At 49.7% G+C, this 15,055-nt stretch overlaps 1 protein-coding gene across 2 annotated transcripts in view; it reads right to left on the bottom strand.

Annotated features, from left to right (window-relative positions):
• Positions 1-15,055, bottom strand: part of LOC122924487 (E1A-binding protein p400-like) — a 153,122-nt gene that overhangs the window by 71,694 nt on the left and 66,373 nt on the right. For both annotated transcript variants that reach the window (XM_044275619.1, XM_044275618.1), the window contains exons 21-22: positions 13,045-13,218; positions 1,520-1,684 (exon numbers count right to left, since the gene is read on the bottom strand). In XM_044275619.1, coding sequence (XP_044131554.1) covers positions 1,520-1,684; positions 13,045-13,218 — 339 coding nt within the window. The remainder of the gene's footprint in view (positions 1-1,519; positions 1,685-13,044; positions 13,219-15,055) is intronic.

Raw genomic sequence — 15,055 nt, forward strand, 5'->3', positions numbered from 1 at the left:
TAGGTCATCAATATCAGATCGGCTGGGGTCCGACTCCTGCTTCCAGCATTGTTTAGTTGTATGAAGAGAACAACAACAAGCCACCTCGGCGGTGTATAGACATATGAGGGAGTATATATTAGAACCAAACTTGAAACACCTTCCCACTAATACAAAATATAACTTTTATTAATATCCTTAAAAATAAGCTCAGACCCTGTGGGTCATATATGCAGATACATATGGTACACTTATTGTCTCAGAACAATATACTCGTTAGTTCATTAATGGAGACACCTGACATCCCAGAAGCTTGCACCCTTGCTCAAGTCTCCAAGTGGGTCCTGATTGATGGGCACCAATGTGAGAGTCTATATCGTGAGACTCTAGTTAAGTATATATATTAATACACAAGGGATATATCTGTCATAAATCTACCAATATTGATTGGTTTAGCCTTCTAGTGATACACTTACACTATGTATTCGGCGGGCCGTTATAGCCATGTTTGCCCTATATTCCATTAGAAATTAGGGTAAAGTAGGGTCCTATAGGTTAGGCACCTACCACTAAGGGGTGTCCCTGGGCAGAGGTTTAGGGAGGGATATTTAGGAAGAAGATAGGTGTTTTTCATCTTTTTCTTTCTGGACCCCTTTTTTTGTATCTTGGAATATCTACCTATAGAGACCTCCATCCACATCCTGAAGTATCCACCTGTAGAGACCCCCTCTGCAAACTTCAAGCAGTCAATGTTGGGCTATATCAACAAACCGTGAGTAATCTCAGATGAACTGAGTATATTGTTCTGAGACAATAAGTGTACCATATGTATCTGCATACATGACCCACGGGGTCTGAGCTTTATCTGAGCTTATTTTTAAGGATATTAATAAAAGTTATATTTTATATTAGTGGGAAGGTGTTTCAAGTTTGCTTCTTGTATGAAGAGAACACAAAGCTTCTGTGAGCACGGCGTTCTCTTCACGGTTTACCCGATTGCTGTTGACATTTCAGCAGCGAGCAGTGTAGCCACAAAAGTGAACAGGATGGAGGAGCTGTAGTTCCACTGCTCACTGCTGTAATGTCAACAGTGAGAAGGCAAACAGTGAAGAGAATGCACCGCTTGTACAACCGCCGGCTTCTCTTCAAAGAGCTGGTCAATGGGGGTGCCAGGACTTAGGAAACCAGACAACCCCTTTAAGGTATATAAAAGCCACACATGTGGCATGGTCTCCAATCACATCAAGGTCCCCTTCTGGAAACAGGTGCAAATTGGGTCCCACATTTATTGGAGATATAGATAGAGATAGATAGATATATATATATATATATATATAGCATATTGTATATTGTATCGATATAACAAATTTCTCAGATGGGAATACTCCTTTAAGCATATCTTTTAAGACTAGGTGGTCTGGAGCTCTATTAGAAAATATAAACTCATGACAGTGTTGTTCAGGTCTTATAACTATAATGTAGTTATTATCCATGAGAATTATCTAAATAGTTTGAAGTTATGTGCAGTTTTCGGAGGTACCTTGTAGCTGTAATGGCTGGCCAGCAGTAAGTTGGCGCAGTTGGCTCTGGGATAGAGTAAACTTATTTCCTTGAAACTGTAAGGTAACTGGTGTCTCAGGTTGAGCAATGCGTCCCTGAGCTGTGCCACCAGCAGCGAGTTGAGCAATTTTTACAACTTCCCCACCTGTTAATAAAAATAAAAAAACACAAAAACACAAAGGAAAAAAAAAAATAATATTAATCACAGGGGCATAAATCATAGAACTGCATGGCTTCTGCATTTTTCAGAAGCTATCATGACTCTTTCAAAAGATTCCACCAAGTTCCTTTTTTTAAATGACTGTATAGAATGCTACACTCTCACCAAAGTGCAATGGAAACCTGGGAGAAAATGGAAGTGTAATAAAAGTTACAGTTCGGTAACAGTCAGCAGCAAATAATTGAAGCGTATCTCCACTGAAGGGTACAATTTTTGTGCTGTGCTCCTATATCCTTGGTGCCGTCTGTGCGAACCTCAGGCCATTCAGAAGCAGATCAGCCCTTCCACCTTTCTGTTACAAAATGCTTCTATATTAACTGTGCTGCAGATATGGATGAGGAGAATCCCCCTCGGAGTCTTTAGTTGCACAGATTTTAAACCTGTTAGGCAAGGTGCACACGTGTCTTATGTGCATATCATACATACATACATACATGTTTTGGATGTGCAACACTGCCGGCACTGACCTGAACTCACTGCACTACATTTAGACCAAGACACCCATCTGAAATACAGGCACATAATGCACCCATGATACACTTCTGTGGACCTGGACCTATGGCGCAGCTCGTCTCACTGTGTGCATGTCACACAATGCTCACATGCCCCAACAGCCAAGCGCCATAAACTGCTCGGTTACACTTGACGGCTCGCCACTCTCTTTGCTGATGAACTGTCAGCCTAATCATGATGCCGGTAAGCAGGACACGTGTAGGGTAATGTTCCACTGAAAACACTACAGATATTGCCTAACAGTTAATAAGCCTACACACAATATAAAATAGCCTGAATTTGCAGACAATTTAATGTATGAGGACCATCCAAATCTCACACAAATTCAGGACAGTTCAGGGAAAAGAAGGATCGGCCATTTTAGACTGGGTTCATACAGCAATATTTTATGTCCTTGTACGTCCGATTTTCCCCCCCCCCCCTCATAGACAGTTAGTCCGGGCAGAGCAAACCACAGCTTCATTCTTGTCCATTTTTCATCTGAGACTCTTTAAAATGAACAGTTCCAAGAAAAACAGACAGCGGTACGCCATATAGACATTCAGATAAGGCTACTTTCACACCTGCGTTCAGGTGTCCGCTCGTGAGCTCCGTTTGAAGGGGCTCACAAGCGGCCCTGAACGCAGCCGTCTGGCCCTAATGCATTCTCAGTGGAGGCGGATCCACTGAGAATGCATCCGTCTGCCAGCGCTCAGCCTCCGCTCCGCTCAGTGAGCGGACACCTGAACGCTGCAAGCAGCGTTCGGGTGTCCGCCTGGCCGTGCGGAGGCGAGCGGATCCGTTCCGACTTATAATAGAAGTCAATGGGGACGGATCCGCTTGAAGATGACACCATATGGCTCAATCTTCAAGCGGATCCGTCCCCCATTGACTTTCAATGTAAAGTCTGAACGGATCCGCTCAGGCTACTTTCACACTTAGAAAATTTTTCTAAGTTATAATGCAGACGGATCCGTTCTGAACGGATGCAAACGTCTGCATTATAGGAGCGGATCCGTTCAGAACGGATCCGCTCGAACGCTAGTGTGAAAGTAGCCTTAGTCAGTGTTTTGAAGACAAATTAAACAACCCTCTAAATCAGTCTTTAGATTTTATCCGATCCGTTGTTCCCTAAGGTGAAAAGCTTCCACCAGAGGTGTAACATCTCTTCTTCCCCTCTTCCCATTGAATAAAACATGCAAACTTGACCATCCCAAAGGAGCATGTTCATGGGGGAGTCCGAATGACTGTAAATAATGGCAATTTAATGTGTTTGGCCACCTGTACCTACATCTCATCCCATGGAGCTAGAAACATAAGTGAGTGAATGGAGAAGTCAATTTTAAGTAACCAGAAATAAATAAGAAGATTTCTCTCACAACCTAGAAGGCAGATCGTTGGCGATACTTTTTAAAGTTTGAAAGGAAAAAAAAAGGAGATTTTTGTATAACTTACCAGTTAAATCTCTTTCTCGCTCTTCCTTGGGGGACACAGACCTTGGGTATAGCTCAGCTCCCTAGGAGGCGTGACACTAAGTAAAACTGTTAAGCCCCTCCTCCATCAGCTATACCCTCAGCCTGGAGATAGAGGCTACCAGTTGCGTGTCCAAGTAGTGAAAGGATAACAACCAATAACGGAAACAACCAGCCAGCAACCCAACGGGGCGCCAGACCATAACCCTGTAACCAAACACAGAAGGGTGGGTGCTGTGTCCCCCAAGGAAGAGCGAGAAAGAGATTTAACTGGTAAGTTATACAAAAATCTCCTTTTCTCGCCCATTTTCCTTGGGGGACACAGACCTTGGGACGTTCAAGAGCAGTCCAAGAAGGGAGGGACCACAAACCCAAGGCGGAACACCACCAGAGCATCAGGAAACCGCTGCCTGCAAAACCAGGCGGCCCAACGCAGCATCCGCTGATGCATGCGTATGCACCCTATAGAACTTTGTGAAAGTGTGCAGAGAGGACCAAGTGGCTGCTTTGCACAACTGTTCAGCCGAGGCCCGATGCCTCTGCGCCCAGGAAGCTCCGACTGCTCTGGTGGAATGAGCAGTGACGCCAAAAGGCGGAGGTCTGCCCTTGGCTCGATAAGCCTCAGACACCGCCAGTTTAATGAAACGGGCAATAGCCACCTTGGAGACCGCCAACCCTTTGCGCGAACCCTCCGGAACCACAAACAGGGAGTCCGTGCGCCGAAAGGACCCGGTGACCTCCAAGTAAATCCTCAACGCCCTGACCACATCCAGACGGTGCAGTTCCCGTTCTCTGGGGTGGGAAGGAGAGGGACAGAGCGACGGAAGGACGATGTCCTCATTGATGTGAAAGGCGGAGACCACCTTTGGCAGGAAAGTCGGGACAGGCCGAAGCACAACCTTATCCTGGTGGAAGATCAGGAAAGGTTCGGAGCAAGAAAGAGCCGCTAACTCCGACACCCGTCGGAGAGACGTGACGGCCACAAGAAAGATGACCTTGCAGGACAGAAGGCGAAGGGAGACCTCCCGTAAAGGCTCGAAGGGGGCTGATTGGAGCGCCAAGAGCACCACATTCAGGTCCCAGGAAGGAACTGGAGGGCGGTACGGCGGAACAGAGTGAGCCACCCCTTGTAAAAAGGTCTTAATTGGCCCTAGAGGGGCCAGGGGACGCTGGAGAAGAATAGACAGCGCCGAAATCTGACCCTTCAGAGAACTGAGGCACAGCCCCAGGTCCAGACCCGACTGGAGGAAGGACAGGATTGTGGGAAGAGAAAACCGGAGAGGTGGGATGCTCCGGGACTCACAGAACCCCAGATAGGACCTCCAAACCCGATAGTAGATCCTAGAGGATACGGGCTTACGAGCCCGGATCATGGTGCGGACTACGTCCGCGGAGAAACCCCGTCGCGTTAAGACGGCGGTCTCAATAGCCACGCCGTCAAACGTAGCGAGCCTAAATGCTCGTGGAAGATCGGTCCCTGAGAGAGAAGGTCTTCCCTGGAGGGCAGTGGCCACGGTGCGTCTGCCAACAGCAACATTAGGTCGGCGTACCAAGACCGGCGGGGCCAATCCGGGGCGATTAGAATCGCGGGGACGCCCTCTGCCGCGATCCTCCGAAGAACCCGTGGCAGGAGGGGAAAAGGAGGAAAGACGTACAGAAGGGAGAATTCGCGCCACGGAAGGACGAGCGCGTCAGCGCCGTATGCCTTCGGGTCCCGTGCCCTGGCCAGGTATAGGGGGACCTTGTGGTTGAATTTGGAGGCCATGAGGTCCACGTCGGGGCGACCCCAGCGAAGACAAAGGGCTTCGAACACCTCTGGGTGCAGGGACCATTCTCCCGGGTCGATGGTGGACCGGCTGAGGAAATCCGCCGCCCAGTTGTCCACCCCCGGGATGTAAATCGCAGATAAGGCCGGCACGTGCGTCTCCGCCCAGAGGAGAATGAGGGTCACCTCTTGCATCGCTGCGAGTGCCTCCCTGATGGTTTATGTATGCCACAGCCGTGGCATTGTCCGATTGGATCCGAACAGGGTGGCCCTCAGCAGATGGGTCCAGTGTCTGAGGGACAGAAGAATCGCCCTCAGTTCCAGAATATTGATTGGAAGTCTGGACTCCGATAGAGACCAAACGCCCTGGACGGACCGGGGAGGGAAACCCCCCCCCCACCCCCGTAAGCTGGCATCTGTGGTAATCACCAGCCAGTTCAGTGGAAGGAAGGACTTCCCCCTTAGAGGGATATGCAACCACCAGCCGAGGGAAGCTCGAGCCAGGGGAGGCAGAAGAAAGGTCCTGTCCAGACTCCTCAGTGATTTGTCCCAGGCCGACAGAATTGCCCTCTGAAAGGTGCGGGATCGGAATTGTGCGAACGGCACCGCTTCGAAACAGGCAACCATCTTTCCCAACAACCGCATGCTGGATCTGAGGGAAGGGCGGTGATGACGGAGGAGACTGCGAACCGACCCGCGAAGGGCCAGACGCTTGTCCGACGGAAGGCGGACCTCCGCCAACTCTGTCCAGGAGCATCCCCAGGAAGATCAGCCGTCTGGAGGGGGTAAGGGAAGATTTGGGGTGGTTGATAATCCAACCGAACCGCGTCAGGGTCTCCAGAGTGAGTTCCACACTGCGGGATGTCTGAGAGAAGGAGGGTGCCTTGACCAGGATGTCGTCCAAGTATGGGAGAAGAAAAACACTTCTTGAACGTAGAAGGGCCAAGACAGGGGCCAGGACCTTGGTGAACACTCGAGGAGCAGTCGCCAGACCAAAGGGAAACCTCAGCAGAAAGCGCGGGGAACAAGCTCCGCCCCCTCCAGCGCTTGAAATGTCTCCTGTGAAGGAGAACGTAGCTCCGCCCCCAAAATGACGCGCGGAAGCCCCGCCCCCTGCCGGGACCGCTAAGCCCCGCCCCCCGTTCTCGGCGGGAAGGGGGAGAGAGAGAAGAGAAAAATGGAGTCAGCCCCGATGAGGGGGAGGGGGGAGGGGGGAGGGGGAGGGGGGAGGGGGGAGGGGGAGGGGGAGGGGGAGGGGGGAGGGGGAGGGGGGAGGGGGGAGGGGGAGGGGGGAGGGGGGGGGGGGGAGGGGGGAGGGGGGGGGGGAGAAAGATAGCAGCGTGGGGGGGAAAAGCGTGGGGGTGCTGAGGATGCTGCTGTGCTGCATTGTCCTGCAGATGAGCGCTCAGAATGAGCGACCACGGGTGCCCCCCTTACCCAGAGGGGTAGATGTTGCAGATAGGGACGGGGTATGGGCTGGAATAGCCATCTCACCGTGCGACGTCTTCACCCTCAGTCCTTTCCAGCAGGGTCGCCCCTTCAGCCACTGGCACCGCAGTGGCAGGAAGCTGGAAGAGGGGCTTGGCGTGCGGGCGACCCCCTAGCTGGCGGGATGTAGGGGAGCCATTGCTGCCCAGATCCTCCTATTGCTTCTGTGGGGGAGGCAGCAGTGCAGATAAGTTGGCACTGGCGCAGCTCAACCCCGGGAGAGCAGAGAGGTCTAATGCGTCTCTGGTATCCCTAGGAAAAAATAAAATAACAAAATTAGAAGAAAAAGTAAAAATAACAAGGAGAAAACAGCCCTGCAGTAGCAGGGAGTGTCTTGCCTCCTTGGACACTAAGCTAAAACTGGTAGCCTCTATCTCCAGGCTGAGGGTATAGCTGATGGAGGAGGGGCTTAACAGTTTTACTTAGTGTCACGCCTCCTAGGGAGCTGAGCTATACCCAAGGTCTGTGTCCCCCAAGGAAAATGGGCGAGAAAGAAAAATTATGACATTTAAAATACACAGTAACGATCGATGAGCTGTCCTCAGGATATCAGATTGACTGGGGTCTACTACCGTCTTCCCCGCCGTTCAGCTGTTTGAAGAGACCACATAACTCATATGAGCGCTGCATTCTCTTCACGGATTACACCTGCTCACCACTGCAATGTCAAAAGCGAGCAGGTAAACACTGAAGTGAACGCAGTGCTCATACGAGGAGATGGGCCCCAGCCAATCCTGAGGATGGGTCTTTAATATCAGAAACTGGACAACCCCTTTAAAGGCTATGGACACACCAGATAAAATGAGTTTTAAATATATTAGTAGTTACTCAGAGTAAAAAAATTGTTTCAGTCTGTTCCACTTCCCGATTACCAAACCTGCTGCTAATTTCAGACTTCTCACGTGGACAAAATCCTCCTAATAATACATGCCCACTACAGCAAGGGGCAGCATAATTTCAGATCTATGTTAGAAGCGGCATCACAGACAGCTATGTGAAGGGGTTGTGCAGATTGAGAAGAACGGCAGGACATTTTTAATGGAGACTATTTATAACATTTCTTAAAAGGGATGTCCAAGATAAATAAAAAATGGGGCAGCAACAGTAAATGTCAAATTCTCACCCTACTCCGATCCTGCAGCACTGTCATCTTTCTAGCTGCAGCGGTGGTGATGTTCTGTACACACCAGGTCATTGTGCAGAAAAATCACTGGCCTCAGCAGTATACCGGATGTGAATGCTGAAGCCAGTAGTGTGTACAGGATGTCACTGGTGCAGCCAGCAAAACAAACACTGTCATGGAGCAATAGAGTGCAACACTGGAAAGGGCAGAAGGCATCTGCAGCCCCAGTTTTATTAATCTCGACAACCACTTTAATCCTGCAATAAGCAGGCAAATAAACAGTACATCAGTAAAAAGGTATCCATAGCCTTTATATAAACAGATTTGCAGTTTGCACTTAGACCATTGTTCACCATCTTAGAAACTGTGGCTGGAAAAAATGGATTTTTGTACTTACTGTAAAATCCTTTTCTCGTTGGATGCATTGGGGGACACAGCACCATGGGTATATGCCCAGCTGCCACTAGAAAGGAAACGTTTTGGCTCCACCCAGATGGGCTATACACTCTGCACAGACACTAAACTAACCAGTTGCTATTAAATCAGTAGGAGCACCAAAATACAGAGCGAAAAGTGAAGACAACATGTCCTAAACCAGAAAGAGGACCATTACTGAAGAGTCCCGGGAAACCCAGAAAACCAAGAAAAAAAAACAAGAAAAAAAACAACAAGGGTGGGATCTGTGTCCCCCGATGCATCCAATGAGAAAAGGATTTTACGGGAAGTACCAAAATCAATTTTTCTTGTGAATGGCATTGGGGGACACAGCACCATGGGATGTCCCCGAGGGTGGGAAGAAACAGCCATACAAAAACCTAGCGCACAGCCGCTTGCAGAACCTTGCGACCCAAACAAACCAGCTCAGAGACTCTCCAAATGAAGGTCATCGCGACTAGAAAGGCAACCTTAAAAGAGATGCAAGAAAGGGAGAGGACTGAAGGCTCGAGGGGAGAGGACTGAAGGGCATCTAAGACCAGATTCAAATCCCATGATTCCACTAGAGAACAGAAAGGGGGGGGGGGGGGGGGGGACGTGGGACGCAATGAGCCACCCCCTGAAGGAAAGTTTTTACTTGGGAACGAGAAGCCAAGGGCCTTTAGAAAAGAACAGACAACTCCGAGACCAGACCTTTGAGGGAGGGGGGGGGGGGGACGTGGGACGCAATGAGCCACCCCCTGAAGGAAAGTTTTTACTTGGGAACGAGAAGCCAAGGGCCTTTAGAAAAGAACAGACAACTCCGAGACCAGACCTTTGAGGGAGGCCAATCTCACCAGATTCACACCAGGCAAAATAAGCCTTCTAGGTACAATGGTAAATCCTGGCCGACTGGGGTTTACGTGCATGAAGCATAGTCTTAAATGACTGACAGAGAGACCACGGAACCTCATGACCGCGGCTTATTTCCACCCAAGGTAAACTTGGGTGGAACAGCGGACCTTGCAAAAGAAGGTCGTGACGCAGTGGTAGCCACCATGTTGGCGAGCAGGTAGACGAGATCTGTGTACCACGCCCTGCGAGGCCAGTCTGGAGCCACTAATATTGCTGGGACCCGATCAATTTTGAGGCATTTGAGTACCCGAGGAAGAAGCGGAAGGGGATGGAAGAGATACAGGAGACTGCATTGGAACCACGGAAGTACTAAGGCATCTACCGCAAGAGCCTGAGGATCCCGAGACCTAGCGACGTAAAACGGAAGTTTGTGATTCAGACGGGAGGCGAAGAGATCCACGTCTGGGAATCCCCAACGCTGACAGAGCTGTTGAAACACCTCTGGATGGAGAGACCACTCACCCTGGTCGAGACGTTGGCGACTGAGGAAATCGGCTGCCCAATTGTTGACTCCGGGGATGTGGACAGCGGAGAGAGCGGGAACCTGTTCCTCTGCCCACCACAGGATGAGAGAGGTTTCCTTCAGGACTGCCACACTTCTGGTGCCCCCCTGGGTGGTTCAAATAAGCCACCGCAGTGGAGTTGAAGACTGCCCCCCGACCTGCTAGGCTGGCATCAGTGGAGATCACCTGCCAACGGGCGGGAAGGAAGGATCTACCGAAGGAGATGGTTCGGGGGTTCAGCCACCAACGCAAGTCCCGGCGGACCTGAGGGGAAAGGCGGATCGGGCGATCGAGGCCCGACGAAGCCTTGTTCCACCAGGCAAGAACTGAGAGCTGAAGGGACCGGGTGTGGAATTGGGCATAAGGAATTGCCTCGAAGGCAACCATCCGGCAAAGAACACGCATGCACGGCCTGATGGACAGAGGAGACGGCTCGTGAAGGCGAGCCACCCCTGACTGGATAGCCACTACCTTGCCCTGGGGAAGGAACACTCATCCCAGGCGAGTATTGCAGACCATGCCCAGGAAAACCATCCTCTGGCTGGGAACAAGGGAGGACCTTGGAGTGGTTCACCAGCCACCCGAACTGGGATAGCACGGACATGGTCATGTGGAGGCTGGACAGGCTGTCCACCCGGGAAGGAGCCTTCACCAGAATATCGTCCAGGTAGGGTATTACTGCAACTCCCCTGGCACGGAGAAGTGCGATGAGGGGAGCCAACACCTTTGTAAAGACCCTCGGGGCAGACAACAGGCCGAAGGGCAATCCCACAAATTGAAAATGCTACTGCTAAGCGAAGGTACCTCTGATGAGACAGAGCTATGGGGACATGCAGATAAGCATCCCGGATGTCGATGGACAACAGAAACTCTCCCACCTCGAGGGAAGCAATCACCGATCTAAGGGACTGCACGCGAAAGTGACTGACACGGACGAAATGATTGAGCGCCTTCAGATCCAAAAATGGGGCCAAGAGAACCGTCCTTCTTGGGAACAGTGAAGAGGTTTGAGTAAAACCTCTGAAAATGTTCCGAGGTCGAAACAGGAACAATCACTCCATGCGCATGAAGGGAATGAATGGCCTGAAAAAAAAAAAACGGCAGGCTGGGAGGGGGACCTGAGCGGCGACGATTTGAAGAACTAACCTGTGGGAAAACTACCCCGAGAACCCAGGCGTCGTCCACCCTTGTGCTCCAGTGATCCTGAAAGGCGAACAAACGCGCGCCCCCCCCCCCCCCCCCCCCCCCCCAAGGAGGTGACCCGAGCGGGGAAATGAGTCATGCAGATGATGGCTTTGCAGACTGGGGATTGGAAGGATTAGGACGGGCGTGCCAGGAGGGCTTGGCCTTAAAGGAAGGACGATCCGTCTTTTTGTCCTGACGGGAAGAGGAATCTCGAAAGGAGCAAAAAAGCTGTGATCGCGATGCAGACAAAGGACATCGGTGGGGATGGTTCTGGGGCAGGAGAGTACTTTTTCCACCTGTGGCCTCAGAAATAAGCTCCTGCAAATGCTTTGCAAAAAGCCTACCACCCAGGAAGGGGAGAGATACGAGTGCCTTTTTGGAGGCGGAAGGCCACAGAGTTAGCGGCCGCCCTGCTAATGCAGGCCTGGGGGCAAGGCATTGCGCACAAACAGGGTCAGGCTGACCGCATGGCAACTTTTTATTGCAACGGGCGCACATAAAATACATGGCGACCGCGAGGGGGGCCGGGAATGGGAGTCTTCTCTGTAAGAGGACATGAGGGCTGAGTGGGAGCCTGAAAAATATAAAAGCAGCCAGCCAGAGGCTGTCATACAGGACCCCAGGTGCTGTATACCCTAAGACAGGGATGTCAAACTCGTGGCCCTCCAGCTGTTGCAAAACTACAACTCCCATCATGCCTGGGCATACTACAGCTATCAGGGAATGATGGGAGTTGTAGTTTTGCAACATCTGGAGGGCCTTGAGTTTGACATCCATGCCCTAAGAGGTGCTGCAGCAGCCGCAGAAGCGTACAGGAAGGCTGCAGAAGAGATCCAGGCAAGATAGAGGCCCCTTTCTTTTTTGAAGCAGGCGTGCAAACTCCACCCACAGGGCTATAGCCCACGCTTGACAGGGATAGGAGGGGAATAGACCCCTTCCAGAAGCAGAGAGGAGCGGGGAGGGGAGAGGAAAAAAGCCCGGGAAGCAGAGGGGGAGGGCAGGGAGAGGACACAGCCTAGGCGAGGAAAAAGCCGGGGCCTCGATTAATGAAGTGTCCGGTACCGCGGGAGACTGGGGGCCCTCCGGAAACTAAAAAAACAGGTTTGGGGGACTCCTGAGGGGGAGCGATGCTCAGGGAGGGGGAAAAGCGGGGCAAAAGGAGCACTTGGGGCCAGGCAGAGAAGATGCGGCCTAGTCCCGGCAGAAGCCAGGGACTAAAGTAGAAGTGAAGGTCGTGGAGAGGCATAAGTGGCCAGAGAGGTGAAGGTAAACCCCCCGGAAGAACAGGGGGAGAAACAAGGGGAAAGGGGACCCCTAAATAAAGTGAATCCACCCCCTGGCCAAAAGAGGCTAACTAACCCAAAATCCCATGGGACAGGGATGCAGGGGAGAATACTTACCGTCTAGCATCTTCAGGTGCCACAGGGTCACCCATTCGGCAAACTCCCACATACGTGGGGGAGGGGGGGGGGGCGCTGGGTGACCAGCGAGGTACTCAGAGTACGCACCCGCAGGGGGTGCAACTAAAGTGGGTATTCACGATGAAGCCCCATCCTGCAGCAGGCAGAGACCTGCAGAAGAAAAGAAAAAATAATAAAAATAAAAAGCAGCAAGACCTGCAAAAAAACAGAGCAGATCATGTCTGCCTCCTACGGACACTAGACTAAAACTGGTTAGTTTAGTGTCTGTGCAGAGGGTATAGCTCATCTGGGTGGAGCAAACACTTTTCCTTTCTACTGTCAGCCTCCTAGTGGCAGCTGGGAGTATACCCATAATACTGTGTCCCCCAATCCATCCAACGAGAAAAGGATTTTACGGTAAGTACATGCCAATCACAAAAAAAAAAAAATCATCTCTGAACGGGTCCATAAATGCTCCTATAAAAGTGCTCGACTTTTACGCGAGAAGGGCTTTGTCGGACAACTTACTTGGAAGCCTGGCCTGAGAACTGAGCACCAGCCTTGGAGATAGAATATTCTGCTGAACTGTATGCGAAGAATGAGTCAGGTGCCTTACTGCAGGGGCTGCTGCAAAGGTTGCTGGTGCCTGTGGCCTAGGAGCTCCCAATGTGACATGAGTGGCCTGACCCTGAGTGGTAGTTGCTGAGAATGACATTAACAGTAAAATGAAGAAAAGTATCCTGAAGAAATTACATTTAAACATTGCAACTGAAGGCATAAAAAGGCAACCTCACAGCAATTGACATTTTCATAGACTGCGGATAATCTGACAGAACAGGGGGTAAGCACTTTTTAAAAGCCTGCTGTATCAATGGTCTCCATCAATGCCATTGCCTCACTGGCATCATGCCACACAACACAGAGCATGAGAGGCAATGCACCATACAGACATGTGTACCAGTAATATAAGGAACCAAGCATTCTAAGGTGATGGGCATCTATTGCTGGCCTCAAGAAGGTGAAACGCCACCTGCCAGCAGCAGTACTGCAGAAATATTGTCTAAATGAAAGAGAAATGTAGGACCTTCTTGGAAAACGCACAAATAATTATGTTTAGAGAAAATACAACACTGCAGGCCAACAAAAAAATGTAATCCAATTGTGATACATGGGCAAGGCACATTTCCTAACTATTAGTTGGCATCCCGTTTTATTTTTGTGCCAACCACATATCAAGCTGACATTTTAATTTGATGTCTCTGTTCCTGCCAACAACATAAGGCTACTTTCACATCTGCCTTTTTGCTGGATCCATCATGGAAGCGTTTTTTGCTGATCCATTATGATAATACAACCGGCTGCATCTGTTATGAACGGATCCGATTGCATTATCTCTAAAATAGCCTTGACGGATCCGGCACTAAAACTACTATAAGTCAATGGGTGCTGGATCAGTTTTATTTTGTGTCAGAGAAAAAGGATCGGCAACAATGTACATCGTATTTCATGCCGGATCAGTCTTGATTAGTATCCCTTGACACTCAAAAACACTGCTTGCAGCGCTTGTGTGTCTAGAATAGGAACGCAACCAAACTGAATGGAATGCATTCTGGTAAGTTTTGACCCCACTGACAATAAAACATAAGCGTTTTCCTCCAGTTTTGAGATCCCATGACAGATCTCAATAGCGGAAAGGGAAACGCTGATGTGAAAGCCTAAGGAATGTTAAAAACAGATTAAAGCCAGAAATGACTATACTTGACTAAATCATATAATGGTAAAGTTATTGGCAGCCTTACTAGCAAAGAATAGAACGAACGTCACGCACTTTCTATGGTCCCTATTGTAGAAATACCTACACTTGCCTGCAAAACAGACAAGTTCTATAATTTACAGAAGGGCCCCACGGATGTGGACACCACAATGATGACATTCATGTGCTGTCTGCATTTTTTTACGGCCCTTTAAAAATGAATGTTGTGTGCATGAGCCCTAATCCAGTATAAATGGATTGGCACAAAAACATAACTACAACTCAGTGGAAAACTTCTAATAAGTGTCAAAACTATGACAAAATATCCTACTATCACTTTGTTCTTTAATCAGAGGAATTTCCTAATCATTCCTAGACGACTGGATGCCGAATTAAATTCATAGTACATGCATCCCTCCTCCTATGACAGGAAGGAATCCCAATGTTTGATCTAGAGCTGCTGAAATGTCATTTCCTCCTCCTGCAGAATACAGTAGGTTGGACAAATATATGGAGTGTGGCAATAGGAACAATGGACCTACAAATCAAGGCCAAGGGGTGTGGGTGAATGCAGTGTACTAATTAGGACCGCTTTGCCGATTCTGACACTTTTACAATCAACGAGAAAGAAAAGTACTTAAAAGGATAACTGTCATATTTTCCTAAAAAAAAATTTTTTTAGCATATGTTACTGCTGCAGCAGCATTATGCATAAAGTAATCTTTAGTTTCTTCACATACCACTGTTTCGCTTGAGTTTTCCCCTTAGTTACGGCTGTCTTGAATC

This window comes from Bufo gargarizans, chromosome 1, assembly GCF_014858855.1.
Source record: "Bufo gargarizans isolate SCDJY-AF-19 chromosome 1, ASM1485885v1, whole genome shotgun sequence".
NCBI lineage: Eukaryota > Metazoa > Chordata > Amphibia > Anura > Bufonidae > Bufo > Bufo gargarizans.